General features: G+C 50.1%; 5 protein-coding genes across 5 annotated transcripts; 3 read left to right on the forward strand and 2 right to left on the reverse strand.

Annotated features, from left to right (window-relative positions):
• The first annotated feature begins 3,384 nt into the window (after positions 1-3,384).
• LOC127317386 (11S globulin seed storage protein 2) lies at positions 3,385-6,659 on the forward strand. Its single transcript, XM_071824318.1, has 4 exons — positions 3,385-3,652; positions 4,200-4,226; positions 5,507-6,209; positions 6,313-6,659. Exons 1-4 carry the CDS (start codon positions 3,457-3,459, stop codon positions 6,461-6,463), a joined length of 1,077 nt encoding a protein of 358 aa, XP_071680419.1. The 5' UTR covers positions 3,385-3,456; the 3' UTR covers positions 6,464-6,659.
• Positions 6,660-10,089: 3,430 nt separating this feature from the next.
• LOC139830052 (cytosolic sulfotransferase 5-like) lies at positions 10,090-11,321 on the forward strand. Its single transcript, XM_071823583.1, has one exon. It carries the CDS (start codon positions 10,195-10,197, stop codon positions 11,224-11,226), a length of 1,032 nt encoding a protein of 343 aa, XP_071679684.1. The 5' UTR covers positions 10,090-10,194; the 3' UTR covers positions 11,227-11,321.
• A 757-nt stretch (positions 11,322-12,078) lies between these two features.
• On the reverse strand, positions 12,079-12,781 carry LOC127317384 (16.0 kDa heat shock protein, peroxisomal-like). The gene has a single exon (XM_051347945.2). The coding sequence runs from the start codon at positions 12,555-12,557 to the stop codon at positions 12,147-12,149; it is 411 nt and encodes a 136-aa protein (XP_051203905.1). The 5' UTR covers positions 12,558-12,781; the 3' UTR covers positions 12,079-12,146.
• A 3,698-nt stretch (positions 12,782-16,479) lies between these two features.
• Positions 16,480-17,917, forward strand: LOC127317382 (cytosolic sulfotransferase 5). Its single transcript, XM_051347942.2, has one exon. The coding sequence runs from the start codon at positions 16,770-16,772 to the stop codon at positions 17,802-17,804; it is 1,035 nt and encodes a 344-aa protein (XP_051203902.1). The 5' UTR covers positions 16,480-16,769; the 3' UTR covers positions 17,805-17,917.
• Positions 17,826-18,591, reverse strand: LOC127317383 (16.0 kDa heat shock protein, peroxisomal-like). Its single transcript, XM_051347944.2, has one exon. The coding sequence runs from the start codon at positions 18,411-18,413 to the stop codon at positions 18,003-18,005; it is 411 nt and encodes a 136-aa protein (XP_051203904.1). The 5' UTR covers positions 18,414-18,591; the 3' UTR covers positions 17,826-18,002.
• Positions 18,592-27,019: the final 8,428 nt, after the last annotated feature.

The raw sequence follows: 27,019 nt of genomic DNA on the forward strand, positions 1-27,019 counted from the left end.
TGATAGAAACATCAAATTTAAAATCCTTCTAGATGTCCATATGTTATGCAATCTAGTTGTAAGGAAAAAAACAAGAAATGTGAATTTTGACATATTTTGAAAAAAATGGCGCCATGTTCGGTAAAATGGCTATCAATTTTGCATATGACCTCCGATGGAAATGATTTTTATATGAAAATGTATCTACACAAAAGGTTACATCGGATCTTTTAGATTCCTCAAAATCAAAAAGGAAAATAGAGTTTTCAGAGGATTTATATTTCGCTATTTTTTTCCAAAAGGGCTCACTTATCGCCGGCGCATCACCATATTGGTGTGCCAGCGGTAAATTTCACTTCAGTTTGAAACCAGTCGGCGTGGCTCTCTTCTCCTTTACCCTCCTGCTCCTCCTCTTCCTCTTCTCCACCTTCTCGCTCCTTCTCTTTCACTTGTTCACCTTCTTTTCCTCCCCCTCTTCCACTTCTTCACCTTCTCCCCTTCGCATCTTCCCTTTCTCCCGCCGGCACCCCATGTTCTCCTCCCTTCGGTGCCCTTCCACTACTTCTCTCTGGCGACCTCGAGCTCCTCCCTCCCGCGACCACCACCTTCTTTGCCCCTTCCTCTGGTGACCACCTCCTCTCTGGCGCCCTTTCCTCCGGCAGCCGCTTTCGGCGACCACCTCCCTCCCGCGCGATGATCCACAACCAAGGTGGCCACGGTTCGGCGGTTCCCGAGCGATCACCAAATTCTCGATCTAAGTCTCGATCCAGCGCCTTTTTTGAATTCTGGAAAAAATACCGCCAACGATAAGTCGTTACCACCGCTTATCGCTGGCGTGCGCCAGCGCCGGTGGTAGCCTTGTTTGGCGTGTTGTAGGTTTTTTCCTAGTAGAGTTAGATGCATCACCAAGTTCAATAGTTTAGGCTTAATTCCATAGTTCTCCACCGTGTGACAGTGGGTTGCGCGAGAGGTGCATTGAGATAATTATCATTAGGAGTAGCAGACTCCCCAAGATTCTTTGTTGCCATACTACTATTTTTTTGGGGGTTTTCAAAAATAAAAAAACAAGTAAACTAAGAACAAGTGGGAATCAATCTATACATGATATAGAGGAGGCGAAACCGATCTTTATTTTTTCTTAAAACAAAAGCAAACAAAGAAAAATAGTTTAAGCATCGAAGATCAGTAAATCATGCAATGTTAACAATCTCTTGGGTGTTGGGGGGAGTATCTATAGAGGCAAGATAACCTGTCAAATACCGGGCGAGATTCTCAAACAAAATTAAATTTTAAACTTGAAAATGTCAAGCATTTTGAAATTAATGTTTTGTGGAGGATCTAGCGAAAGTTTCAGGCAAAAGATTTCGGGCATGGGGTTATAGCGGAGGGGGAACACACACGGTTTGGGTTGGACTTACCAACCAACCCAAATACAAATGAAATTCAGGTGAACTGAGATTTCTTTGGCACAGTAAACTCATTTACCGGAAGGGGCCGGATATTCCGATTACCAGGGGAACCATGATATTTTACTCGGTATCCAAATCCCTACCGGTTACCGAAAATACTGGTCCGAATACCATCTGAGATTCTTTAAAAGTTCAAAATTTTATCTAGGTTTTATCAAAATTCTTTCATTTAATCAAATTACATAAATTTTGATAAATACATGCCGATATTTTCTTATACCGATGGGTAGCGAGAAATATCAGCCGAAAAAGTGTCAACATTGTGTTTTTTGAGGGAGGTTTGGAGTGGGAGGAACAAACGTATCTTCCACAGTTGACCTTCCTCGGCACCCGGCACGTTCACGAAGATTGTTTTTAAACATAAGGCCAAAGGCCCAGCTTTAAATTAATAAAGCCCAAACGGCAGATACAGAGTGCAACAAGGCTTACACAGCTTACAAACCAAAGAGAAAAAATCACAAGACAACTATGATCACTAAGGCCATCGTCTTCCCGAGCAGCCACCAGAGGAAGAAACAGAGCTAGAAGGAAGCACCATCAGCAGAAGGAACGAGCTCGCCAGCTTCCAGAAGAGTGATTAGTGTCCAACTCATGGCCTCTGACTCCGAAGAGGACCCTTCCCTCTCGCCTTGGTCTGAAGATCGCCGCCGTCGGCAGACAGAGAAGCTCTCCCAAGAGCAAACCAGAGTAAGAACACCCGAAGAACATGGAAGTAGGCAAGCCGGCTAACGCAACAGAGAGCTCCCGACGAGCGCCATCAGCCGCCTCGGCACCAACAAGAGGAGGACACAAGCTGCTGGGCGTCGGCATACCACGAAGACCGGCAAACAAGAGCATCAACCTGGCCACAAGCGCAGGGTTGACATTGGAGCAGAACGCACTTCCAAGCACCACCACGACCAACCGAAACCCGCCAACCACCAATGCAATCGTCAGACGAAGCCTCCAGGAAGGGAACGCCATCGCAATGCCGCCAACGCCCACACGGAGGATTAGGGTTTTCAGCCCGTGCAGAGGTGTGGGTGGGAAAGGAACAAGGGATCTCAACGCTGCCTCCAAGGAGGGAAACGGCGCCAAGAGCGTCGCCAACGTCGTGGCCACCGCCGGCCACAGGTTTCCCCGGTCCCGAGCCTCCCGCCACCATCCATCAAACCAGAGCAAGCAGATCTGGCCATGGGATGCAGGTTTCACCGGCCGGAGAAGGAGATCTCCCGGGGATAGGCATAGAGAGCTGGCGGCAGCTCGCCAGGCCACACCGCACGCCCGCCACCCCTTCGCCGTCCGCACGACCAGAGAGGAGGGCAAGCACTCACAGCAACCGCTCGCTGTAGAGACGGAGCCGTCCACCAGATCAGGGCCGCCGCCCTGAGGTCTAGGGCCCCCGCCGAGGATGCCGCCGGCAGCACCCTCCCTTACCTTCGGCTAGGCCAGAGGCCAGCCAATGGCGACGGAAGAGCCACCGAGCAGACCCACCGGCCGCGGCGAACCCAGCGCGAAACTCCTCCACCTATCTTCCACGCGGGGGGCGAAGGCCCAGATCCCCGCCGCCCCTTACCGGCGTCGTGGGCTTAGCCCGGCTGCGCCTCTAGGGTCGACGAGGAGGTAGAGGACGACTGGAGGAGGCGGCGGCGGCGCGACTAGGGTTTCGCCCCCCTGGTCGCCTGGAGGGGGCGGCCCGAGAGGAAGATTGTGCAGACAGGCGGTCAAGAAAGTGGGAACAATTCAACTTCTTTTTCCTCACACAGAAGTGACGGGAGAAGAAAAAAAGAATATTAAAGATGAGCAGCGACCCACGCCCAAAGTTACATTAAAATCGGAAACACGTTAATCCGGGATAAGATAAGCATCTGCACAGCGGACCGATAAACCTTCTCTTAATCCTAATCCAGCCAGAGGTGCTATATATATTGGCGGCGCCCCCGTCTCTACTCGTCAAAGCCTCCTCTGCTCCCTGCATTTTCCTCTTTCCTTTCGATCGTAGTTGTGCTCCTGCTTTCTCGTTTGCGCAATGGCGGTTGATCTGACACCGAGGCAGCCGACCAAGGCGTACGGCGGCGAAGGAGGTGCCTACTATGAGTGGAGCCCCGCGGAGCTGCCTATGCTCGGCGTTGCGTCCATTGGCGCCGCCAAGCTCTCTCTCGCTGCCGGTGGGATGTCCCTCCCCAGCTACTCTGACTCCGCCAAGGTCGCCTACGTCCTTCAAGGTACGAACTCGTGATCGCGCATCGGTTAATTGTGGATTACTCCGATTGCGATCTCAGCTGTTTTATCTCGTCAGATTATCTGTCAGCTGTTTGATGCGATCAGTTCTGACGTCGTACGTAGCTGTTTAGTTTGGTCAGGTCTGCATCAGATCCTGCTTATCTGAAAGACTGAAACCTTTTCTTTTTGAACTTCTTTTCTGAAAGACTGAAACCAATCTTGACAGTAGCTGTAGTTAAATTTCTAATAACTGAATTGTTGTGGCTATTGATTTGATTGAATATATTTGTTTGAGATATCATGGTTGGTCATCTGTTTTGTCAAATCAACACACAGTTCTTGTTTCCGAGACTGTCCGCATGTCCCTTCTGTAATGTCACAACTTTGATGCATGTGTGCCCCTCCGATCTAAACACAACACATTGTGATGATGCAACCAATCCTAGAGTCATACTTGCTCTTTTTTTTGATTTCATGCTGTAGATTATTCTACTAAATTCTTGTAAAAAAATTCAGCATGCTTTGCTTGTTTTGATCTTTGAACCATAGGAAAGGGAACCTGCGGCATCGTCTTGCCTGAGAGCATGTCTAGTAGAACCCTTAAAACTGTAAAAGTTTTCTAGGATTTACAGGCCGAGATTTGCAAGTTTTGGACACATTTACAGGTTGAAAAACAGGGGCAAAGAATAGAACCCCTAAACCCAACCCGTGTAACAGAATATTCCGTTTTAGGGGTTTGAGGGTTTAGGGGTTCTATTCTTTGCCTCAACCCCAATCTCTAAACCTGTCACATATTCATCACAATATGACACAAAAACACAATGAATCATCAAACATACTACAAAAGTAATAATCATGGATGCATGGTTTAGTAGTTTTTACATCACATAATCATCATCTTGCCCATCTCATTGGCACCATCACCAAAAAATTACACGTCGGTGCCATATGCTAGGCCACTCCACCACCATCAAACCCCACCATCATGCGAGTTGTCGACACCGCCATCGCTCATGGTAGTGTCAACTACAAAGGTAGAGGAGGCGCGGCGGCGGCCGGGCGGGCGGCACGGCGGCGGCCGGGGCGGGCGGCACAACGGCGGCCGGGGCGGCCATTTCGTCGAACACCTCCGGGCGGCCGGGGCGGGCGGCACGGCGGCGGCCACCGGCAGCTTCGTCGGGGCCCTCCTCTTGGCCACGGCCTTCCGGGGCGCCGGGGAGGAAGCCGCCTTGGCCTTGGCAGCACGAGGACCACCGGTGGGCACGTTCGCCCGTGCCGGGGGAGGTGCGGGTGGTGGGGCCGGTGGGGGGGCGGGGGCGGGAGCGACGGTCGGTGCGGGGGCGACGGCCGGCACGAGGTGATGCCCCGCACGCCGCCGCCCGCGCCGACGTGGGTCGCAGCGACCACGGCGGCGACGTGCGGGTGGGCGGCCGGTGCGGGGGTGGGGCGGGAGCGACGGGCGGCGGGCGGGCGGCGGGCCAGGGGCGGGCGGCGGGCCGGGGGCGGGAGCGACGGGCGGCGGGGCGGGCGGCGCGGCCACGGGCGGCACGGGCGGGGCGGGGAGGCGGCCATGCGGCGGCGGCCGGTGCGCGGGGGCGGGGGCGGGGCGACGGGCGGCGGTGGCGGGTGGGTGGGATTGGGAAATTTCCCTCCCGCCCGAAATGCAGTTTAGAGGGTCAACCCCTCTCCAACCCGTTTTTGTACAGGCCAAGAATAGATTCCCAGGTCGGACCTGGGAAATTTTTTACAGTTTTACAGTTTTAGGGGCTCTAGTCTTTGCGATTTTTTCGTCAAAAACTGTAAAAAAACGGTTATTTTTACAGATTTAGGGGTTTAGGGGCTCTACTAGACATGCTCTGAGGCCGCCAAAGAGAAGGTGGTCCCTGTGAAGGAGGGCGACGCTCTGGCGCTCCCCTTCGGCGTGCTTACATGGTGGGACAACACTCCTGAGTCGGCCACGGAGCTCGTCGTCCTCTTTCTCGGCGACACCTCCAAGGGCCACAAGACTGGCCAGTTCACCAACTTCCAGCTCACCGGTTCCAGCGGCATCTTCACCGGCTTCTCCACGGAGTTTGTCGGCCGTGCCTGGGACCTCAAGGAGGACGACGCTGCCAAGCTCGTCTCCACCCAGCCGGCTTCCGGCATTGTCAAGCTCACTGCAGGGCAAAAGGTCCCTGAGGCCATCCCCGAGGACCGCAAGGACATGGCATTGAACTGCCTCGAGGCCAAGCTCGACGTGGACATCCCCAACGGCGGCCGCGTAGTGGTTCTCAACACTGCCAACCTGCCGCTGGTGAAGGAGGTCGGGCTAGGTGCCGATCTCGTCAGGATCGACGCCCATTCCATGTGCTCCCCGGGGTTCTCTTGTGACTCGGCGTACCAGGTGACGTACATCGTCCGTGGAAGCGGCCGCGTGCAGGTCGTCGGCCCTGACGGCAAGCGCGTCCTGGAGACCCGCATCGAGGGCGGCAGCCTCTTCATCGTGCCACGCTTCCATGTCGTCTCCAAGATCGCGGACGCATCCGGCATGGAGTGGTTCTCCATCATCACCACCCCCAAGTAAGAAACGCAATCTATTTATTCGTTGGCATTCAGTTGTACCATCGGTTTCCATGGCGACGGAGCTCATGATCCTTACGACAATGTGTATGTGTTTGTGCAGCCCGATCTTCAGCCACCTAGCCGGGAAGACCTCGGTGTGGAAGGCAATCTCACCGGAGGTGCTGGAGGCCGCGTTCAACACAACGCCGGAGATGGAAAAGCTGTTCCGCTCCAAGAGGCTTGACTCGGAGATCTTCTTCGCCCCCAACTAGAGGAAGCCATTCATTCATCCGCCCGGCCGGCCGGTCGTGTTAGGAAATAAATTTGTTTAGGAAATTGAAGTGTGTCAGTTAAGCTGGTTGTGATTTTGATCGATCACCTCAGGGAATCTGTCTTAGTTTTTTGAAGTGTGTAACCCTCCGAGCTGGTTTTAGAACTGAATGATGCAATCTATATGCCGTTTGATGATGTTACCATCTTTTTGTTTGAATTTTTTATTTCATTGTTATATTTGTTTGCTCATCTTCGTCTGAATGATGTAACCACCCTAATGTTTAGGGTCTTAAATCTGCATTATTATTAGTATAGAATCTATGAGGCGGAAAACAAAATCCTGAAAAATACAAGGATCACTATCTTTGTGATGGCACTGTATAAAAAGTGAAGTTCACACCAAATCAAAATACCGATCAGTACTTTGCTATGTGGTACACTTTTATGAAAATGAGTAGAGAAGATACACAAAACAGACACCATGAAACAGAGGCCCGGCCGGAGTTGTTTCATTTCATGATTTTCCTCCTCCGCAGGCGGCCACGCAGCAGTCGGCCACGCACTCCTTGCTGGTTTGCCTCTTGCAGTCGGAGCATGTACTGCCATAGCAAACGCCGGAGCACGCCATGTTGGCGTTGCTGTCGCAGGCGTCGCAGGGCTTGCCTTTGCAGGTGGCCCTGCACCTCTTGACCTCGTCGGACTTGCAGTCGGCGCAGCTGGAAGGGCCGCAGACCGGGCTGCATTCCTGGGCAACGGAGGCGTCGCACTTCGGGCTGCAGTAGCTGCAGTTGCATTCCACCGCCGGCGCCGGCGTTGCAGCTGGTACTGGTTCTGGGCCCTGCGATGGACACCGCGCCGAGGAAGGCAGCACCAGCACGGCGAGGACGGCAGCGACGGCGGCCGCCTTGATTGCGAGGGTGGCTGAACCTGAAGGCATATTGGAGAGGAATGAGAAGATTGACTGAGTGGTGTGTGCATACGAAGGAGCATAGCGACTCCATTTATAGGCGGCCCAAGGTCCCTAGAATGAGCAGCCTAATAGCTCCTACTCCTGGAGTATAGACATAATGCAATATACTGGTATTTATTGAAGTGCACATGGTTATCAGTTGAGATCTGCGCCATCCACGTTACTTCACAATTACTGTACTCATCTTGACCGTGCACGATTCCTCGTGTAAAACACGGAGTAGTAGCGCACTGCTTCTTCATTCGGTAGCCAGGCATAAAATCTTATCAACAAGATACTCAGCGCGTCTTTGGTAGGTTGGGCCAAATTTTACATATAAGGGCATCTCCAGCGGCGCGACGCAAACGGACGCTGAGCGACCGTTTGTGTCCGCCGTGACCGGAAATGCGTCTGGCACCACCTTCAGCGGGGCGACGCAAAGTGACCGGGCCGTCCGCGGAGACGCAAACCTGACCCAAATATGCGTCAGGTTTGCGTCTCGGCGGACGCTGCGCGGACGCGCAAAGTGTCCGCTCGTCCTCGCACGGGCCTGCCTGGTAGCGGCACAACTGCTTCGTCTTCCGCGGCATTACCTTCTGGGCGGCGCGCTGCAGCCTTTGCAGGGGCCGCGTTAATGGCGTGCCTCGGCTTCCGCGAGCGTGCGCAGCTAGTAGGCTTTGCACTGGCAGGCCATTGAAGGCGAGATGGCGTCGGAGCCTCTTAAAGGGACGCTGCCGACGCCCATTTCCCCGACCAAAACCATTGCCAAATCCCACAGTATCCACCACACCGACGCCATGGGGAAGAAATGCTGGCCGTTCCGGAAGACGAAGAACGACCAGGAGGCTAGCGGCTCGCGTTCCGGCAAGAAGGCACGGGTCGGCCGGTACGTCCGCGTTGACCTCGCGCGGCAGCTATGGGAGGAAAACCGGCCGGTACCATGGTCGGACGCGAACTTGCTGGGAGGGGGCTGGTACCTGAACTCGCGGCGCGTGTCGGTCCCCCCGTGCCGCGCGGGGGCCGAGAGCGGCGGGACGAGGTGCGCCGCCGCCGAGCGATCTTGCCGCCAGATCCGCGGGAGGATCCGGCGTACGCGCTAAACTCCTACAACTGGATTTCCTTCGGGACGTGGGAGTTCGACGCGCGGCGCCGCGCTGCCTACCTCGCCGACGTAGACTACTTTGAGCGCGAGATCGCCGCCGAAGAAGAAGAGAACGACCATGAGGACGCGGACGAGGACGGCGACGAGGATGAGGACGGCGACGTGACCATGGCGCAGTACGACCACGACGATGGCGGGCCGGCGTGGGATCCGGAGACCCAGCCGCCGGACATTTCAGAGGAGGAGGCCATTGCCATGGCACTGGCCAACAGCGAGCAGGACGAGCTCAACGAGCTCGCTTTGTGGGACGGGCTCGCAATCCAGCTCCACGAGTCCGCGCTCACGCAGGGGAGGCCGGCGACTGCTCCGGCCACGCCGACGCGTTCCAACGTCCGCGCTCCGCCTGCTGCTCCAGCGTGGGATCCCTGGCCACAGCCTCCTGCCCGTGCGGCGGTACCTCCTCCACCGCTGGCGTACGAGCTTCCATGGCCGACGCCGCAGCTGATTGACCGCGTCAGCGACGACGACCAGTAGACATCGCGTATTTTAGCACGCCCTTCTGGCTCTTTTATGTCCTTTTTTCCATGTAAATTATGGCGTATGAATGAAAAAAAAAATTATGCGTCGTGCCGCTGGAGCCACCCCCGATGCAAACGGACGCCCGGACGGTTTCGACCATTTGGCCGCGTCCATTTGGACGTCCGAAATGGGTCGCGCCGCTGAAGATGCCCTAATTAGGAGCCTCTCACTTCAAATGTTCCGTTGACCAAAGCAAAAGTAGATAAGGATGAAGAACTAGTTTTAATATGTTCCGTGACATGTTGCTAATAAAGTATAATATAATGCATATTTTCTTGGATTCTTTTTTAACAATCAAAATAAAATAAAAATTAAGTACGCATGATCCACGCACGAAATATTCTGCGCGATTTCGGCAGAAAACGCACCCATCAATTGCCCGAGTGGCTGAGACTAGTCACAATGGGAAGTATCATACACTAGTATTATGCACATGATACTAGTTTATGATGCTACCCCCACAATGCATAGTATCATAAGATAGTATCATGGTATCATCATAATTAATGTTTTGTAGAATCTCAATACAAATTTGTGTACATGATGTGCTTGCCATTAAGTTTTTTAGTTTTACGTGCTATGATACGGTATCATATTAGGCTAGTCATAGTGGGGAGTAACTTAGACTAGTAACATGACATATGTTACTAGTCTAAGTTACTACCTCCATAGTGGGTAGTAACCAATATGTGGTGTCATGCATTGTGTCATTTACTATGGTGTAGACTCAACTTGTCTTGGGGTGTGTGATGTTATGGTAACATAGCTAGTTACCACCTCACTCTTTTTCTTCATTCATTGTCATGCCATGTCACCAAAATGCATTGAGTTGTGTGATGTTACTAGCTAAGTTACTCCCACTATGAGCAGTCTTATGATACCACTTCCATCTCTCACCTCATTAATTGGTGTGCCACATCAGATTTTTACCAACATGGCATGTATGATACTACTTATGATACTCCCATTGTGGCTAGTCTGAGCCACTAGTTCACCACTCAACCAAGCTCGTCCCACTACGGTCACACGCCTACACACCACCACCGGACGTCCATTCTGCATAGCACTTGCGACCTTCTATCTTGCTGTCAGTCCAGCCCATGGCGACCAGTGTTCCGGCACCGGCAGGCCCTGTCCCGTTCAAGGACGTTGAGAACAACATCGACCTGCAGGTCAACACCGTGCCAGCGGAGAGATCTCCAGAAGAGCGCGATGACGCCATGCTGGTATCCGCGCTGCCGATCAAGCTGGCAGCCGGCACCAAGCTGAAGCTTCGCTGCTACCAGGGCTTCTGGCTGCCGGAGCACTTCGTCCCGGCGGCGGTCGCCATGCAGCGTCGACTCGTTCCCCGTCCCGACGACGTCGTCATCGCCAGCTTGCCCAAGTGCGGCACCACGTGGCTCAACGCCCTCGCGTTCGCCACGATGGCGCGCCGCTCCTACCCGCCCGCCGGCGCCGACCACCCGCTCCTCCGCCTCAACCCGCACGAGTGCGTCCCTTTCCTGGACGCCCTCCTCGCCGAAGGCGGCAGCAGGGAGGCCCGCCTCGCCGCGCTCCCGTCCCCGCGCCTCATGTACACGCACATGCCGCACGCCATGCTGCCGCGCGGCTTGAACAAGGTCGTGTACATCTGCAGGGAGCCCAAGGACACGGCTGTCTCGCTGTGGCAGTTCCGCCGGAGCGCGCACCCGGAGACCCCGTTCGGCGACACCCTCGACTCCATCTGCGACGGCGGCAGCACGTACGGCCCGTTCTGGGACCACGTCCTCGGGTACTGGAGCGCGAGCGCGGCGTGTCCGGAGCAGGTGCTCTTCCAGAGGTACGAGGAGCTGCTGCGCGACCCCGCCGCGAACGTGAGGAGGCTGGCGCGGTTCGTCGGCGTGCCGTTCTCCGAGGCGGAGGAGGAGGCCGGCGCCGTCCGCGGCATCGTCGAGCTCTGCAGCCTCGGCAGTCTGAGGAACGTGGAGGTGAACAGGACGGGGCTCATGGACGGCCTCGGGTTCCCGCGCAAGGCGCTGTTCAGGAAGGGCGTGGCCGGCGACTGGGCGAACCACATGACGCCGGAGATGGCGCGATGCATGGACGAGGTCGTCGCCGACAAGCTCCGCGGCACGGGGCTTACTTTTCAGTGAACCCAGAGAAACCATCCTGTGTAATCGACCATTGATTCAGTTGTATGCTGCTTCGATGTTCATCGTACCACAAATAAAGATTCACTGTTACATTACATTGGCCACCTCATAAACAACGCAACTTTCTTTTACGAAAATAGGGGAAATTGGTTCTATACCATTAAAAGATCCACATTTTAGAAAAATACCACTGAAAGATTTGGCTTTAGAAAACTACCATCGAAAGGTTGCTCCGTTAACTATTTCTACCACCACCGTTAACTGAACGTTTTGACTAGAACGATCCATTGTAATTTGGAAAACAAGTTCTGTACTGAACGCACGCACACACCTGATTGACAAAGCCAGCTGAACACATGCGACCTGAACACAACGCACGCACACAGAACTCCCAGACCACACGTGCACACCCTACCCAGCCCAGCCGACGTAGACCACCTGGCCGAGCGGGCTCCCAGCGGCGTATCTCCCGGCGGCGCGCCTCCCGCCTCCCCCGCGGCGTACCTCCCGGCGGCGCGCTTCCCCGGCAGCGCGCCCCCCGGCGGTGGCGGCTCTTCTTCCGGAATGCCCCTCATGGTAGGCACCTCTTTATCACTTTTTCTCTTGTCGCCTCTTCTTCCCGTGCTCGTGAATGGTCTGAACCCTAGTTTTCTTGGGGATTTTGCAGTGCTGAGACAAGAAATCGTGAAATTGGGGATGCATAGCAGTTGTTCCATTTGTTTTTTTTAGCTCAACGGTGGTGGTAGAAATAGACAACAGAGCAACCTTTGGATGGTAGTTTTCTAAAGCTAAAATTTTCAGTGGTATTTTTCTAAAGTGTGGATCTTTTGATGGTATAGAACCAATTTTCCCACGAAAATATACAGAGCAACTAAAGCTTTCCACCACCACGCACACGGCACACAGAGAGTCCGGCGGTCTCAGAGCTTGCTGGAGACGGCGATGGGCCTGGTCCTGGGCCGGGCGGGCGCGGGCTCCTTTGGCACGACGACGGTGAGCACGCCGTTTTCCACGCCGGCCCTGATCTGCTCCACCTTCACGTGCTCCGGCAGAGCCACCTCCCGCGCGAACTCCGGCTTCCCGCGCTCCGCCACGTGCCACACGGTCTCTTCGTTTTCCTCCTTTCCATTTTCCATCGCCGCGGCCCTGACTGTCAGCACGTTGCCGTCCTCCACCTGCACCTTGACATCGTCCTTGCCCAACCCCGGGACGTTGATCTTGATGATGTGGGAGGTCGGGGTCTCCACCCAGTCCATGGCGGCCGTGGCCGAGGCGTACGGGCGGGCGTAGAGCAGGCGCCTGAAGGGGCTGCCGAGGAAGAGGTCCGCCATTTCTTGGATTCGGAGAGCTCGGAAGGGATCAGCTGGTCGGCAATTTGGATACTGGAATTGGAGTGTCGATTGGTGTTGGAGAGTTGGGGAAGGCGAAGGAACTAGGAGAATGGCGCAAATAAATTGAGAAGTGTTCGCGGTTCGACGTCGGGAGATGATTCGAGAGACACGGGGAGACTGGATGATAGTGGATAATGGTGTAGAACGGAGAAGGTTCTGGGGTGTGGTTTGTTGAAGTCTGCACTCTTCTGGCTCATTTTTCAGTCGTTTGCTACCGGTGTCTCGATTGTCCCTTTCCCATCAACTGATCGAGCATAATGCAATGGTCCGAGTTCCTTCCAGACCAGTACGGTTCAGTGCAGTCTGCCTTCACAACCAAATTATATGTTCCAGACTGTTGCAAATGCTGAATAATGCACCACATGGTTAAGCTTTTTTTTCTGGACAGATGGTCCTAGCCAGGCCTTAAATTAATACATTTTTTTTCGATTTAAATTAATACATATAAATCGGTTGAAGATAAAAAAATGTTAAACCAACTTATAAAAACAAGCAAAGCCCCACACACTTACACACGGGATCAAGCCAAAATTTTCTACAGAGACTAATGAAGGCAGAACAAAACAGGCTGAATCTTTGCCGCAAAGACCATTTGACCCATTGAAATGCCACAAAGGACTTGTAAGCGGATTTGCTAAAAGTACAGTGGCGGCACGACAGTCAACCAATGTCGTGGGGATTGAACCTGAATGAATCTCAGAAAATCTGAGTGAAATGTACATGGGAGAATAACATTTATCGGGTTCCACAAATACAAAACCAGAACAAATATTGTAGCAGTTTGAAGAAAAAAGGGTGTACCCCAGCCCACTAGAGTTCAAACCCCAGGTTTGACATCTGTGTGTCTCATAAAGTCGGAATATTCATTCAGTGGGAGGGATGTTCGCGTCGATAGCGAGGCGTCTATGGTGACTTCGTCAATTTCAAGATCCAATCCACTGACTCAGTCTTCCGAAGGTGCTCATAGGTGTAGGGTGTACGTGTCTGCGTTCATGGGGATGAATGTATGCGCGTGTATGTGAACGTCTGTGTTTGTACTGTGTTTCTAAAAAAAGGTCTCATAGTGGAAAGAAAATCTTGTGCAACCAAGATCGTACGCTCCCTTCGCACTGGTAGAAAAATGGCCTTTAGTCGCGGTTCGCAACTGCCATTAGTCGCGGTTGCACAACCGCGACTAATTAAGCGCGACTAAAGCCCCCCCCCCCCCACCCCCTTTAGTCGCGGTTGCTTACGAACCGCGACTAAAGGCCCGTCCACGTGGGCGGCTACCGTGCGCCTGGGCGAAGGACCTTTAGTCGCGGTTGGTGTCCCCAACCGAGACTAAAGGCTATTTCGTTAAAAAAAATTAATTCATTTGGATTTCTAATTTTTTTTCACTCCGTTTTTTTTTCTTTTTTTTTCAGAATTTCTCTTATTTCAGTTATTTGCATAGCTTAGTCTCTATCTCTAACTACACTTATCTCTAGTCAAATTACTTACTCGTGGTCAAACTTCCCGCTCGGTCACCCATCCTCCCACTACTCCACCTCTAGCACGCTTAACTTCCGAGTTCCATTCCGTTCCGCATCCAAGTGCTTCGCGCGCATGTATGTGATAGTAGTATCATATCAATCCTATTAACATGTTGATCGATGTCACATTTCTTTATTGTTTGAATTTCAAATAATTCTTTTAATAAATAAAAGTAATGATGTAATAATAATATTGAATAAATAAATAAACATTAACTTTTTAATTTGTATTATTTTTAATTTTATTAATTAATTAAATTTTTTTTTTGCCAAACCTAAAATCTAAAAATTTGAAAATCTAAAAATTGGGTAAAAATGATAGTAATCTTTATGCAGAATGAAATTATTAATTTTAGGTTTTAAAAAATTAAAAAAATATAAAGTCCATAATTTATAGAAAAAACTAAAATCTTCCTGCTTTTGTATTTCCATTTGGAATTTTGAGAATCTAAAAATTGGCTAACCGGGTAAACCCCGGTGAATCCGGATGTAACTTTTTCCCAGGTTTTTTTTTGATATATTATACGTTTTTTTCCGACGTCGTATGCAAAAGTTATTGCGGTTTTACCATTTTTTAAACTTTTTTTGCAAAAAAAGTGGAAATTCGAATTTCTTAATTTCTCCGAATAGTAGGTTGCATAACATACAAGAATCTGAAAACAATTTTTTTTTGAATTTTCTATCATTTTCTTTTGTATTTTACAAACCAAAAAAAGGCGATCCACGGGGGGGGGGGGGGGGGTGCAGGGTGCGTGGGAGTAATAAAACTCGGAAAAACCTTTAGTCGCGGTTGGGGATACCAACCGCGACTAAAGGGGCCCTTTAGTCGCGGTTGGGGATACCAACCGCGACTAAAGGGGCCCTTTAGTCGCGGTTGGGGACCGACTAAAGGTTTTTCCGCCGGCCGCCTCCCGAACCGCGACTAAAGGGGTACCCTTTCGTCGCGGATGGAGCATTAGTCGCGGGTCGCCTCCCGAACCGCGACTAAAGCCCCCTTTAGTCGCGGTTCGAATATTTCCGGGACTAATGGAGGTGGACGGAAGCCTCTTTTTCTACTAGTGTCGGATTTGTTTGGTAGGGGAGTATTTACGGGGATACCCACAAAAGCTCATCTCATACAATCCCTAAACCACACTGCTAAAGACAGCTCTTTAGATTTGGTTGGCAACGATCGTTGCACGGATTGGTGCATGACGGCAAATCAACAAACCTTGGCAAAGATTCAATTTTTAGGTTAAATCTCACTTAGTAGTACATGTACGTGAAACATAGGCCACACAACAGTATATATATTGTTAGAATATGTAATAAGTTTTTTTTCCATGTTTCTACTCTCAATAGGTATGTGTATTGGAGTCCCTCTCTTGTACAACTTGATCCATGTTTGGCCCTATACTTAACACGTAACTGAGGGAAGACAAATCCACTCGTTCCAAACCTAGTCTAGCGACATGGTATCACAGCTCTGCTCTCCCTCGACAACCTAGCTGTTGCCGCCGCCGTTGACCTTCAGCTGCCACCGGCGCCAAGAAACCTTGCCACCGCTGTAGTTCATCTGTTGCCGTTGCGATACATCTCAAAACCGGCCGCCGTCATCGCTGTTCTTTCAGCCGCCACCACCGCCATACAATCAAGATTCAGCTGCTTAAATATCCCTTCTAGTGCCGCCGTCTACAACACCTAGAAAACCTCAACCCGTCTACAACCTACACAACAATCCCGAAAACCCAATCCTCAGCCTCCATACACCACCTCAAGACCCAAAAGAAAACCCAATCCTCAGCCTCCATACACCACCTCAAGACCCAAAACCCTAGATCGATATGCTCTTCATCACTCCAGGCTGACTGCTTCCCTCGGTGCCCCCCTCCCGCGCAACAACTAACTCGTGGAAACTTTCTGCTATGGAAGGCCCTAGTGTTCCTGGTGTTTCTCGGTGCCAAGGTCTTGGCACTGCTTGAAGGCACCGATGTTGCTCCTGCCAAGACCGTCGAAATTGAAGACTCTAAGAAGAAAAAGATTCAAGTTGAGAATCCTTCCTATGTCATGTAGCTTGCTCGTGATCAGTAGCTCCTTCGGTTCCTTCTCAACACGCTTTCACCAGACATCCTGTCGCATCTCCTTGATGTGAGTTCCACTACTGGGGCATGGTCGGCCATCAGCGCCATGTTCAAGATGGCCTCATGTACCAAAGCCCAGCACCTTCGTGCGAAAATCAACGACACAAATAAGCTCTCCATGACAGCCGTCACCTACTACACCAAATACAAGGTATTTTGAGTTAAGATTTTGCAGTTTCCACCATTTTAGACGTCAGATTTTATCATTTATTTTAAGCCACAAATACAAGGTATTTTGAGTTAAGATTTTACATGTTGCTAATAAAGTAGTACATAATGGACATTTTAGATATTTTCTTAGATTCTTTTTGATAATCAAAATATAATAAAATTGAGTACGCATGATCCACGCACGAAATATTCTGCGTGATTTGGGTAAAACGCACACATCAGAATTGCCCGAGTGGCCGAGCCACTAAATCACCACTCAACCAAGCGCATCCCCACTACGATCACACACCTACACACCACCATCGGACGTCCATTCTGCATAGGCTTCCATCTTGCTGTCTGTCCAGCCCATGGCGACCAGTGTTCCGGCACCGGCAGGCCCCGTCCCGTTCAAGGACGTTGAGAACAACATCGACCTGCAGGTCACCACCGTGCCAGCGGAGAGATTTCCAGAGGAGCACGATGACGCCATGCTGCTGGTATCCGCGTTGCCGATCAAGCTCGCAGCCGGCACCAAGCTCAAGCTCCGCTGCTACCAGGGCTTCTGGCTGCCGGAGCGCTTCGTCCCGGCGGCTGCCGCCATGCAGCGCCGCCTCGTTCCCCGCCCCGACGACGTCGTCATCGCCAGCCTGCCCAAGTGCGGCACCACGTGGCTCAACGCCCTCGCGTTCGCCACGATGGCCCGCCGCTCCTACCCGCCCGCCGGCGCCGACCACCCGCTCCTCCGCCTCAACCCGCACGAGTGCGTCCCTTTCCTGGACGCCCTCCTCGCCGAAGGCGGCAGCAGGGAGGCCCGCCTCGCCGCGCTCCCGTCCCCGCGCCTCATGTACACGCACATGCCGCACGCCATGCTGCCGCGCGGCTTGAACAAGGTCGTGTACATCTGCAGGGAGCCCAAGGACACGGCTGTCTCGCTGTGGCAGTTCCGCCGGAGCGCGCACCCGGAGATCCCGTTCGGCGACACCTTCGACTCCGTCTGCGACGGCGGCAGCACGTACGGCCCGTTCTGGGACCACGTCCTCGGGTACTGGCGCGCGAGCGCGGCGTGTCCGGAGCAGGTGCTCTTCCTGAGGTACGAGGAGCTGCTGCGCGACCCCGCCGCGAACGTGAGGAGGCTGGCGCGGTTCGTCGGCGTGCCGTTCTCCGAGGCGGAGGAGGAGGCCGGCGCCGTCCGCGGCATCGTCGAGCTCTGCAGCCTCGGCAGTCTGAGGAACGTGGAGGTGAACAGGACGGGGCTCATGGACGGCCTCGGGTTCCCGCGCAAGGCGCTGTTCAGGAAGGGCGTGGCCGGCGACTGGGCGAACCACATGACGCCGGAGATGGCGCGCCGCATGGACGAGGTCGTCGCCGACAAGCTCCGCGGCACGGGGCTTACTTTCCAGTGAACCCAGAGAAATCTTGCTGTGTAATCGACCATTGATTCAGTTGTATTCCTCGCTGCTTCGATGTTCACATACTCAAAAATAAAGATTCACTGTTACATTGTCCACCTCATAAACAGCGCAACTTTCTTTTACGAAAATATACGGAGCAACTAAAGCTTTCCACCACCGCGCACACGGCACACAGAGAGTCCGGCGGTCTCAGAGCTTGCTGGAGACGGCGATGGGCCTGGTCCTGGGGCGGGCGGGCGCGGGCTCCTTGGGCACGACGACGGTGAGCACGCCGTTCTCCACGCCGGCCCTGATCTGCTCCACCTTCACGTGCTCCGGCAGAGCCACCTCCCGCGCGAACTCCGGCTTCCCGCGCTCCGCCACGTGCCACACGGTCTCTTCGTTTTCCTCCTTTCCATTTTCCATCGCCGCGGCCCTGACTGTCAGCACGTTGCCGTCCTCCACCTGCACCTTGACATCGTCCTTGCCCAACCCCGGGACGTTGATCTTGATGATGTGGGAGGTCGGGGTCTCCACCCAGTCCATGGCGGCCGTGGCCGAGGCGTACGGGCGGGCGTAGAGGAGGCGCCGGAAGGGGCTGCCGAGGAAGAGGTCTGCCATTTCTTGGATTCGGAGAGCTTTGGGATTGGAGTGTCGATCGGCGTTGGCGAGCTTGGCAAGGCGAAGGAACTGGGAGATTGGCGCAAATAAATTGGGAAGTGTTCGCGGCGTCGACGTCGGGAGATGATTCGAGAGACACGGAGAGACTGGATAGTGTGGATAATGGTGTAAAGCGGAGAAGGTTCTGGAGTGTGGTTTGTTGACATCTGCACTCTTCTGGCTCATTTTTCAGTTGTTTGCTACCGGTGTCTCGATTGTCCCTTTCCCATCCAACTCATCCAGCATAATGCAATGGTCCAGACCAGTACGGTTCAGTGCAGTCTGGCTTCACAACCAAATTATGTTCCAAACTGTTGCAAATGCTGAATAACGCACCACATGTCCTAGCCAGGCCTTAAATTAATACATACAAATCGGTTGAAGATAAAAGAAATGTTAAACCAACTTATAAAAACAAACAAAGCCCCACACACTTACACACGGGATCAAGCCAAAATTTTCTACAAAGACTAATGAAGGCAGAACAAAACAGGCTAAATCTTTGCCGCAAAGACCATTCGACCAACTGAAATGCCACAAAGGACTTGTAAGCGGATTTGCTAAAAGTACAGTGGCGGCACGACAGTCAACCGATGTCGCGGGGATTGAACCTGAATGAATCTCAGAAAATCTGAGTGAAATGTACATGGGAGAATAACATTTCTCTGCTCCCACAAATACAAAACCAGAACAAATATCGTAGCAGAGACAGGTTTGAAGAAGAAAGGGCCTCATAGCGGGAAGAAAATCTTGTACAACCAAGGTCGTACGCTTCCTTCGGATTTGTTTGGTAGGGGAGTATTTGTGGGGATACCCACAAAAGCTCATCTCATACAATCCCTAAACCACACTGCTAAAAACAGCTCTTTAGATTTGGTTGGCAGGGATCGTGGCACGGATTGATGCATGACGGCAAATCAACAAACCTTAGCAAAGATTCAATTTTTAGGTGAAATGTCACTTGGTAGTACATGTACGTGAAACATAGGCCACACAACAGTATATATATTGTTAGAATATGTAATAAGTTTTGTTTTTTCATGTTTCTACTCTCAATACGTATGTGTATTGGAGTCCCTCTCTTGTACCACTCGGTCCATGTTTGACCCTATACTTAACACGTAACTGAGGAAAGACGAATCCACTCGTTCCAAACATAGTCTACCGACATGGTATCACAGCTCTGCTCTCCCTCGACAACCTAGTTGTTGCCGCCGCCGTTGACCTTCAGCTGCTGCCGCCGCCAAGAAACCTTGCCACCGATGCAGTTCATCTGTTGCCGTCGCGATACATCTCAAAACCGGCTGTCGTCGTCGCTGGTCTTTCAGCCGCCACCACCGCCATACAATCAAGATTCGGCTGCTGCCATATCCCTTCTGGTGTCGCCATCTACACCACCTAGAAAACCTCAACCCGTCTACAACCTACACAACAATCCCGAAAACCCAATCCTCATCCGCCATACACCACCTCAACACCCAAAACCCTAGATCGATATGCTCTTCATCACTCCGGGCTGACTGCTGCCCTCGGTGCCCCCCCCCCCCCCCCCCGCGCAGCAGCTAACTCGTGGAAATTTTCTGCTATGGAAGGCCCTAGTGTTCCTGCCGTTTCTCGGTGCCAAAGTCATGGCACTGCTTGAAGGCACCGATGTTGCTCCTGCCAAGACCGTCGAAATTGAAGACTCAGAGAAGAAGAAGATTCAAGTTGAGAATCCTGCCTACATCATGTAGCTTGTTCGTGATCAGTAGCTCCTTCGGTTTCTTCTCAACACGCTGTCACCAGACATCCTGTCGCATCTCCTTGATGTGAGTACCCCTGATGGGGCATGGTCGGCCATCAACGCCATGTTCAAGACGGCCTCACGTACCAAAGCCCAGCACCTTCGTGCGAAACTCAACGACACAAATAAGCTCTCCATGACAGCGTCGCCTACTACACCAAGATGAAAGGTTTTGCCTCGGAACTTTCAGCTCTTGGTAAACCGGTTGAAGATGATGAGATGCTTGGTTATTTGCTGCATGGTCTAGACAAGGGTGAATATAATGCCTTAATTACTTCTATTAATGGCAATCCTGGTACTACTCTTGATGATTTTTATGAGCAGCTGCGTTCTTATGATATGCGCAATGCATGGAGTTGAAGAAAACAGAGAATTTGTGTCCTCTGCAAACCTTGCTCGCCATGGAGCAGGACGTGATCAGCGTCCACATGGCCGCACTCTGCCGCCTAGTGGCCACACTCCACCTCCTCGTGGTAGCATCCCTGATCATGGTCCTTACCATGGTGGTGGAGGTGGTGGCTACCGTGACAGGGAGGATGACCGTGGATATTGGCGCCGTGATGAGCGCCATAGTGATCACCGTGATGATCGTCGTGACAGACGCCGAGATGATGGTGGAGGTGATCGTCGTCACTCAGATGGTGGTGGTCGTCGTTTTGATTGCACCCCCACCCCATATGTGAACACTGATTGTCAGATATGCACTAAGCATGGCCATCCTGCTAGAAAGTGCTGGTGGCGCTACTCAAATGACAAGAAGAATAAAGATGATGGTGAAAAGGGTGCACACCTTGCATCATATGGTGTTGATACAAACTGGTACACTCACATAGGGGCAACCGACCAGATCAGTAGCGAGCTGAACAAACTTCTCATGGCCAACAAGTACCATGGGCAAGACAGTGTTCGCACTGCTGAAGGTACAGGTATGAACATTAGTCACATTGGCAGTTCAATTTTGCGCACTCCTCATGGTTCCTTTGATCTCAAAAATATCCTTCATGTTCTTAGTGCTTCCAAAAATCTATTATATGGTCATCGCTTTACTCTTGATAATCATGTCTTTATTGAGTTTCATCATTTCTTATTTTTAATCAAGGACCAAGCAACACGAAGAGTTCTATTTAGAGGCCCTTGCAGTGGTCTCTATCCCTTGGTGCCCATGTTCCTTGAGTTTCAAGCATGCCTTCATCTCAATAAATCCATCATCCTCCACATGGCATCACCGCTTAGGACATCCATCTTCATTTGTGGTTCAGTAAGTTCTTGGAAGAAATAAAATAGCTTACACCCCAGAGAGTACTCCATATGTTTGTGATTCTTGTCAGTTGGCCAAGAGCAACTAGTTACCATACCCCATATCTTCTAGTGTCTCTACTGTTCCTTTGGAGCTGGTATTCTTTGATGCATGGGGTCCCGCCCCTCTCTCTGTGGGAAACATGCATACTATGTAAGCTTTATCGATGATTTTAGTAAATTCACATGGATTTATTTGCTTAAAAAGTGTTTTGATGTTTATCAAGCTTTTCTCAATTATCAGCAATATGTTGAACACAAGTTTGATAGGAAAATTATTACTATGCAAACTGACTAGGGAGGTGAGAAAAAATTGAATGGATTCTTCCAAAAGGTTGGCATCACACATCATGTCTCTTGTCCCCATGCCCATCAACAAAATGGTTCAGCTGAAAGAAAACACCGTCATATAAATGAAGTTGGTCTTGCCTTGCTTGCTAATGCTTCCATGACTCTCAAATTTTGGGATGAAGCTTTTGTCACTGCCACTTTTCTCATAAATCTTCTTCCTATCAATTTTCTTAAGTATGAAACACCCACTGAATGTCTACTTCATGTAACATGAAATTATGATGCTCTTAGAACTTTTGGTTGTACTTGTTGGCCTAAGCTTCATCCCTACAATAAACGAAAACTCGCTTTTCGGTCAAAAAGGTGTGTGTTTCTTGGATATAGTCCACTTCACAAAGGTGTTAAATGTCTAGAAATATCTACAGGACGTGTGTACATCTCTCGTGACGTTGTTTTTGATGAAAATATCTTTCCCTTTGCCTCCCTTCATCCAAAGTCGGTGCTCTTCTCAAGAAAGAAATTTTGCTTCTTCCATCTTCCACCTCCAACTCCCATGAGAGTGTCCATAATTGCAATGAACATATTGTGTCTATTGTCGCTAGTACTAATGTGCAACAGGAAGATGCAGCTACAGAAGAAAATCTCACTGAAAACAGTGAAGAAAATGATGCAGAAAATGATGTTGAAGATGATTCAGAAATGGACGAAATGGGCGCTGGAAACGAGGAAGATTTGGAGGAACATTCCCTTGGCCAAACAGATCCTAAGGCGCGGCAGTCCGAGGCAGATTCGCCCGCCCAGTCGCCCGTCCCGTTGTCGCATATGCGCAGTCGGTCCCCCCGCATAGCGAGTCGCATGCTGCTACCGCGCGTGGTGGCCACGCGCCTGACGGGGACCACGCCCATCCACCTAGTGCCTTGCCGCCACCAGGCGCTTACGGATGGAGCCCGCCTGCGCCTATCCCTCCATCTAGGCCATTGTCCCCTGCAGCACAGGGATCCCCGGGAGGATCCTTTGCAGTCGGTGCCGGTGGGGGTGAGCCTGCCACAAGCTCAGAAAATTCAAGCACAAGCTCTGAAAATTTAACCTTTTCACATTCTGAAAATTCTGATGTTGAAGCCTCTTCGCTGCCATCACCACCTGGTGTTCGTACTCGGCTACAGAAAGGTATATGTCATCCAAAGCAATACAATGATGGTACCATTAGATAAGGTATGCTCTCCTCTACAGGTGAACCATATACTCTTACAGAAGCCTTGAATGATTGAAATTGGAGTCAAGCTATAGAGGAGGAATATAATGCACTTATTGAGAACAAGACTTGGCATCTTGTTCCTCCAAGCAGTAACAAAAACTTGATTGATTGCAAATGGGTATGTCGTATAAAGAAGGAAGATGGTTCTATTGATAGATACAAGTCACGACTAGTTGCAAAAGGTTTCAAGCCAAGGTATGACATTGATTATGAAGACACTTTCAACCCTTTGGTAAAGATTGCTACTATCAGAATTGTTTTATCTCTTTCTGTCTCTCGTGGATGGAGTCTACGGCAGCTAGATGTCAAGAAAGTGTTTTTACATGGTGTTCTGGAAGAGGAGGTTTATATGAAACAACCCCCAGGTTTTGAAATCCTCACGCTCAACATTATATTTGCAAACTTCAAAAAGCTCTATATGGATTAAAACCAGCCCCTCGAGCCTGGAATTCTAGGTTGAGTTCCAAGCTGTGTGAGCCTGGATTTACACCACCAAAGGCTGATACTTCATTATTTCTCTTCAACAAGTCAGGTACTACTATGTTTGTTCTGATTTATGTTGATGACATCATAGTTACTGCTTCTTCTGATCATGCCATTACTGCTCTTCTTCGAGATATAAATAAAAACTTTGCTATCAAAGATCTAGGTGATTTTTATTACTGCCTCGGAAGAGGTAAAAAAGGTACACAATGGTATACTTCTTACATAGGAAAAATATGCTACAGATTTACTTGATAGAGTTGGAATGCGTAGCTGCAAGTCTGCCCCTACATCTCTGTCTTCCTCTGAACAATTGTCTCTGACAGATGGTACACTTCTTGGCTCTGAGTATAGTACTCAATACAGAAGTATTGTTGGAGCTCTTCAGGCCTAGACATTGACACGCCTTGATTTAGCCTTCTCAGTAAACAAGCTTTGTCAGTATCTACATGCTCCAACTACAGAACACTGGACAGCTGCAAAACGTATTCTCAGATGTGAAAGACACACTGTAGCTTGGAATTACTTTCACAAAATCCTCATCCACATTCTTAAGTGCTTTTTCAGATGCAGATTGGACTGGCTGTCTGGATGATAGACGTTCTATAGATGGGTTTTCTATATTTGTTGGACCAAATTTGGTTTCTTGGATTGCTAGAAAACAAGCCACAGTGTCTCGATCTAGCACTGAGGGAGAGTACAAAGCGTTAGCAAATGGCACAGCTGAATTGATTTGGGTGGAAGCTCTCCTTGTTGAACTTGGAGTTAAGTTAAAGGAAAAAAAAACAAATTCTTTGGTGTGACGATCTAGGTGCAACCTACTTGTCTGCAATTCCAGTGTTTCATGCTCGTACTACGCACGTTGAGAATGATTTTCACTTCGTTAGAGAAAGAGTTGATAACCAAAGTTTGGCTATTTGATTTGTCTCAAGCAAAGATCAAGTTGCAGATGGTTTTACAAAGATGCTTCCAGTCAAAAAGCTTGATGAGTTCAAATGTAATCTCAACCTTTCAAAAGGTTTAGATTAAGGGGGGGTGTTAGAATATGTAATAGGTTTTGTTTTCTCATGTTTCTACTTGCAATACATATATGTATTGGAGCCCCTATCTTGTACAACTCGGCCCATATTTGGCCCTATACTTAACACGTAACCGACAGAAGGCGAATCCACTCGTTCCAAACCTAGTCTACCGACATATATCTGAGGTTTAGCATACATTAAAATTCAAAATAGTACAACCTGAAAGAATACATCTGCTCGATCAAGTCATGAAATAAATCATAGGCCAGATGGAAGTACATTAACATGTGCCCATCTCCTTGACTTGTGCTTCCTGGGAGGCACCGTGTCACTCCTTGGTCACCTCCACCAAAGAATTTTTCATCTGGCGAGGCCACATATTGAGCATTCATTCAGTACATAAAGGAAAGTTTATTTGCACCATAGAACAATTTACCAGAGGAAAGTAGGTACTGATGCAACCCCAGTTCATACATCATGTTCTACCAACTCAGAGGCACAATAAGATTAGAGATGCAGAAAGAAGGACTTTGTTTTGTGAGCCAGTTGATCGCTACCTCTGTTTTCTTCTTTTAAATGCCTGATGAAAACTCATTGAGTCACATCGGGCATGGGTCAGAGGACAAACTAATACAAAAAGTAGGATTATAATTGTTGCCACTGGGATTATAATATATAGGGCTTCCTAGTGAATAAAAAAAGAGACCAGAGGACAAACCTAAACAAGACAATAGAGCCATGATATATTTCTGAAGAACAACAATTCCCAGAAATTACCCAGAAATTCCTATTTTTCCAGATGCCGGAGGAAGCCAGAAGGGGAGCCTACAGTGGGCCAGGAGGGGCCCACACCACCCCTAGGCGCAGGCCACCCCCTGGCCACACCTAGGCATGGTGTGGTGGCCCTGGCCCACCACTGACAGCGTTCCTTCGCGTATTTCATCCCCTGAGAACCCTAAATAGAGGGGGAGCGAACAGAGAAATATTCCGCCGCCGCGATGGGCGGAAAACCCCAGAGAGAGAAAAGCTCTCCGGCAGGCAGGAATCTACCGAGGAAATTCCTTCCCGGAGGGGGGAAATCATCGCCATCATCACCGTCATGGAGCTGGACTTCATCGGGATAATCATCCTCATCATCTCCATCACTAGCAGCATCATCTCCACCATCTCCACTCCGTCCCACTGTAACATTTTGGGTCTGATCTTGTTTAGTTCATAGGGGAAACTTTCCCGGTGTTAATTACTCATTTTAGTTGATGCTATTGAGTGAAACCATTGGATTAAGAACTATGTCTAGATTGTTATTCATCATTGTATCACCTCTGATCATGATCCATATGATGTCTTGTGAGTAGTTTGTTTAGTTCTTGAGGACATGGGAGAAGTTAAGATGTTAGTAGTGGAACTATGTTGAGTAATATTTAATGGTTTGATTTAAGTTGTGGTGTTATTCTTCTAGTGGTGTCATGTGAACGTCAACTACATGATACTTCACCTTTATGGGCCTAGTGGAATGCATCGTGTATTTGGTTAGTAATTGTGTGGTTGCGGGAGTGACAAAAACCTAAACCCCCGTTGGGAAACCAGTGCATGAGGGAGTGTAGGATCTCAAAGTTTAAGGTTGTGGTTAGAGTTATCTTAATTAATTTCTTGTAGTTGCGGATGCTTGCAAAGGGGTATAATCACAAGTATGCATTAGTACAAGTAGGGGTAGTGCATTAGCATAGGTTCACCCACACAACACCTACCAACCCGATAAAGATTATTCAGCTGCGTGAAGCGAAAGATCTTGATGAAGTTCCTGTGTGTCCTCGGGAACGTTTAGACATCATAAGTAGAACAACCAGCTTGTCCTTTGCTCTAGAAAGGATTGGTCCACTCGCTGCAATTATTATTACTGTCTTTTATTTACTCGTGCTTTATTTATTTGCAATATAAAATACCCTTGAAAACCTATTTTCTAGTGTTTACAGTGAATCCGTGGTCAAAATTGCTTGTCAATACCTTCTGCTCCTCGTTGGATTCGACACTCTTATTTATCGAAAGTACTACGATGCACCCCTATACTTGTGGGTCATCAAGCCATTTTTATGTTCAAACATAGTCCTTATACGACATGGGCAGATTAGATCAGATCCGGGAAGCAAAATAAACAACATGGCTATTTTTATGTTCAAAGGAAACTAGCACTCAAAACAGTCACACAACCATCAGTGACAAAATAGCAGAACCTCGAGCAAGAGAGTTGCTAATTATCACTACTCACTACAATAGCTATTCACTCACATCATAGTATGTAGTTGTAAAAATGTAGAGTTAGCTAAAACTGAGCTTAACTCATGCTAACTTGGCCATCTCACTACGAAGTGAACTAAGCACACTTTCATCTTTGTCATCGATGGTGTTGAGAAAAATCGCATGGTTGTCGACACTTTTG

The sequence above is a fragment of the Lolium perenne genome, chromosome 7 (assembly GCF_019359855.2).
Source record: "Lolium perenne isolate Kyuss_39 chromosome 7, Kyuss_2.0, whole genome shotgun sequence".
In the NCBI taxonomy this organism is placed as follows: domain Eukaryota; kingdom Viridiplantae; phylum Streptophyta; class Magnoliopsida; order Poales; family Poaceae; genus Lolium; species Lolium perenne.

What these genes read in the sequence shown, in the direction of transcription:
- LOC127317382 (XM_051347942.2), top strand. Translation starts at nt 16,770, where the DNA reads ATGGCGACCAGTGTTCCGGCACCGGCAGGCCCCGTCCCGTTCAAGGAC.
- LOC127317386 (XM_071824318.1), top strand. Translation starts at nt 3,457, where the DNA reads ATGGCGGTTGATCTGACACCGAGGCAGCCGACCAAGGCGTACGGCGGC. An exon ending in GGTCGCCTACGTCCTTCAAG is followed by an intron (nt 3,653 to 4,199) that starts GTACGAACTCGT and finishes TTTGAACCATAG; the next exon opens with GAAAGGGAACCTGCGGCATC. An exon ending in AACCTGCGGCATCGTCTTGC is followed by an intron (nt 4,227 to 5,506) that starts CTGAGAGCATGT and finishes ACTAGACATGCT; the next exon opens with CTGAGGCCGCCAAAGAGAAG.
- LOC127317383 (XM_051347944.2), bottom strand. Translation starts at nt 18,413, where the DNA reads ATGGCAGACCTCTTCCTCGGCAGCCCCTTCCGGCGCCTCCTCTACGCC.
- LOC139830052 (XM_071823583.1), top strand. Translation starts at nt 10,195, where the DNA reads ATGGCGACCAGTGTTCCGGCACCGGCAGGCCCTGTCCCGTTCAAGGAC.
- LOC127317384 (XM_051347945.2), bottom strand. Translation starts at nt 12,557, where the DNA reads ATGGCGGACCTCTTCCTCGGCAGCCCCTTCAGGCGCCTGCTCTACGCC.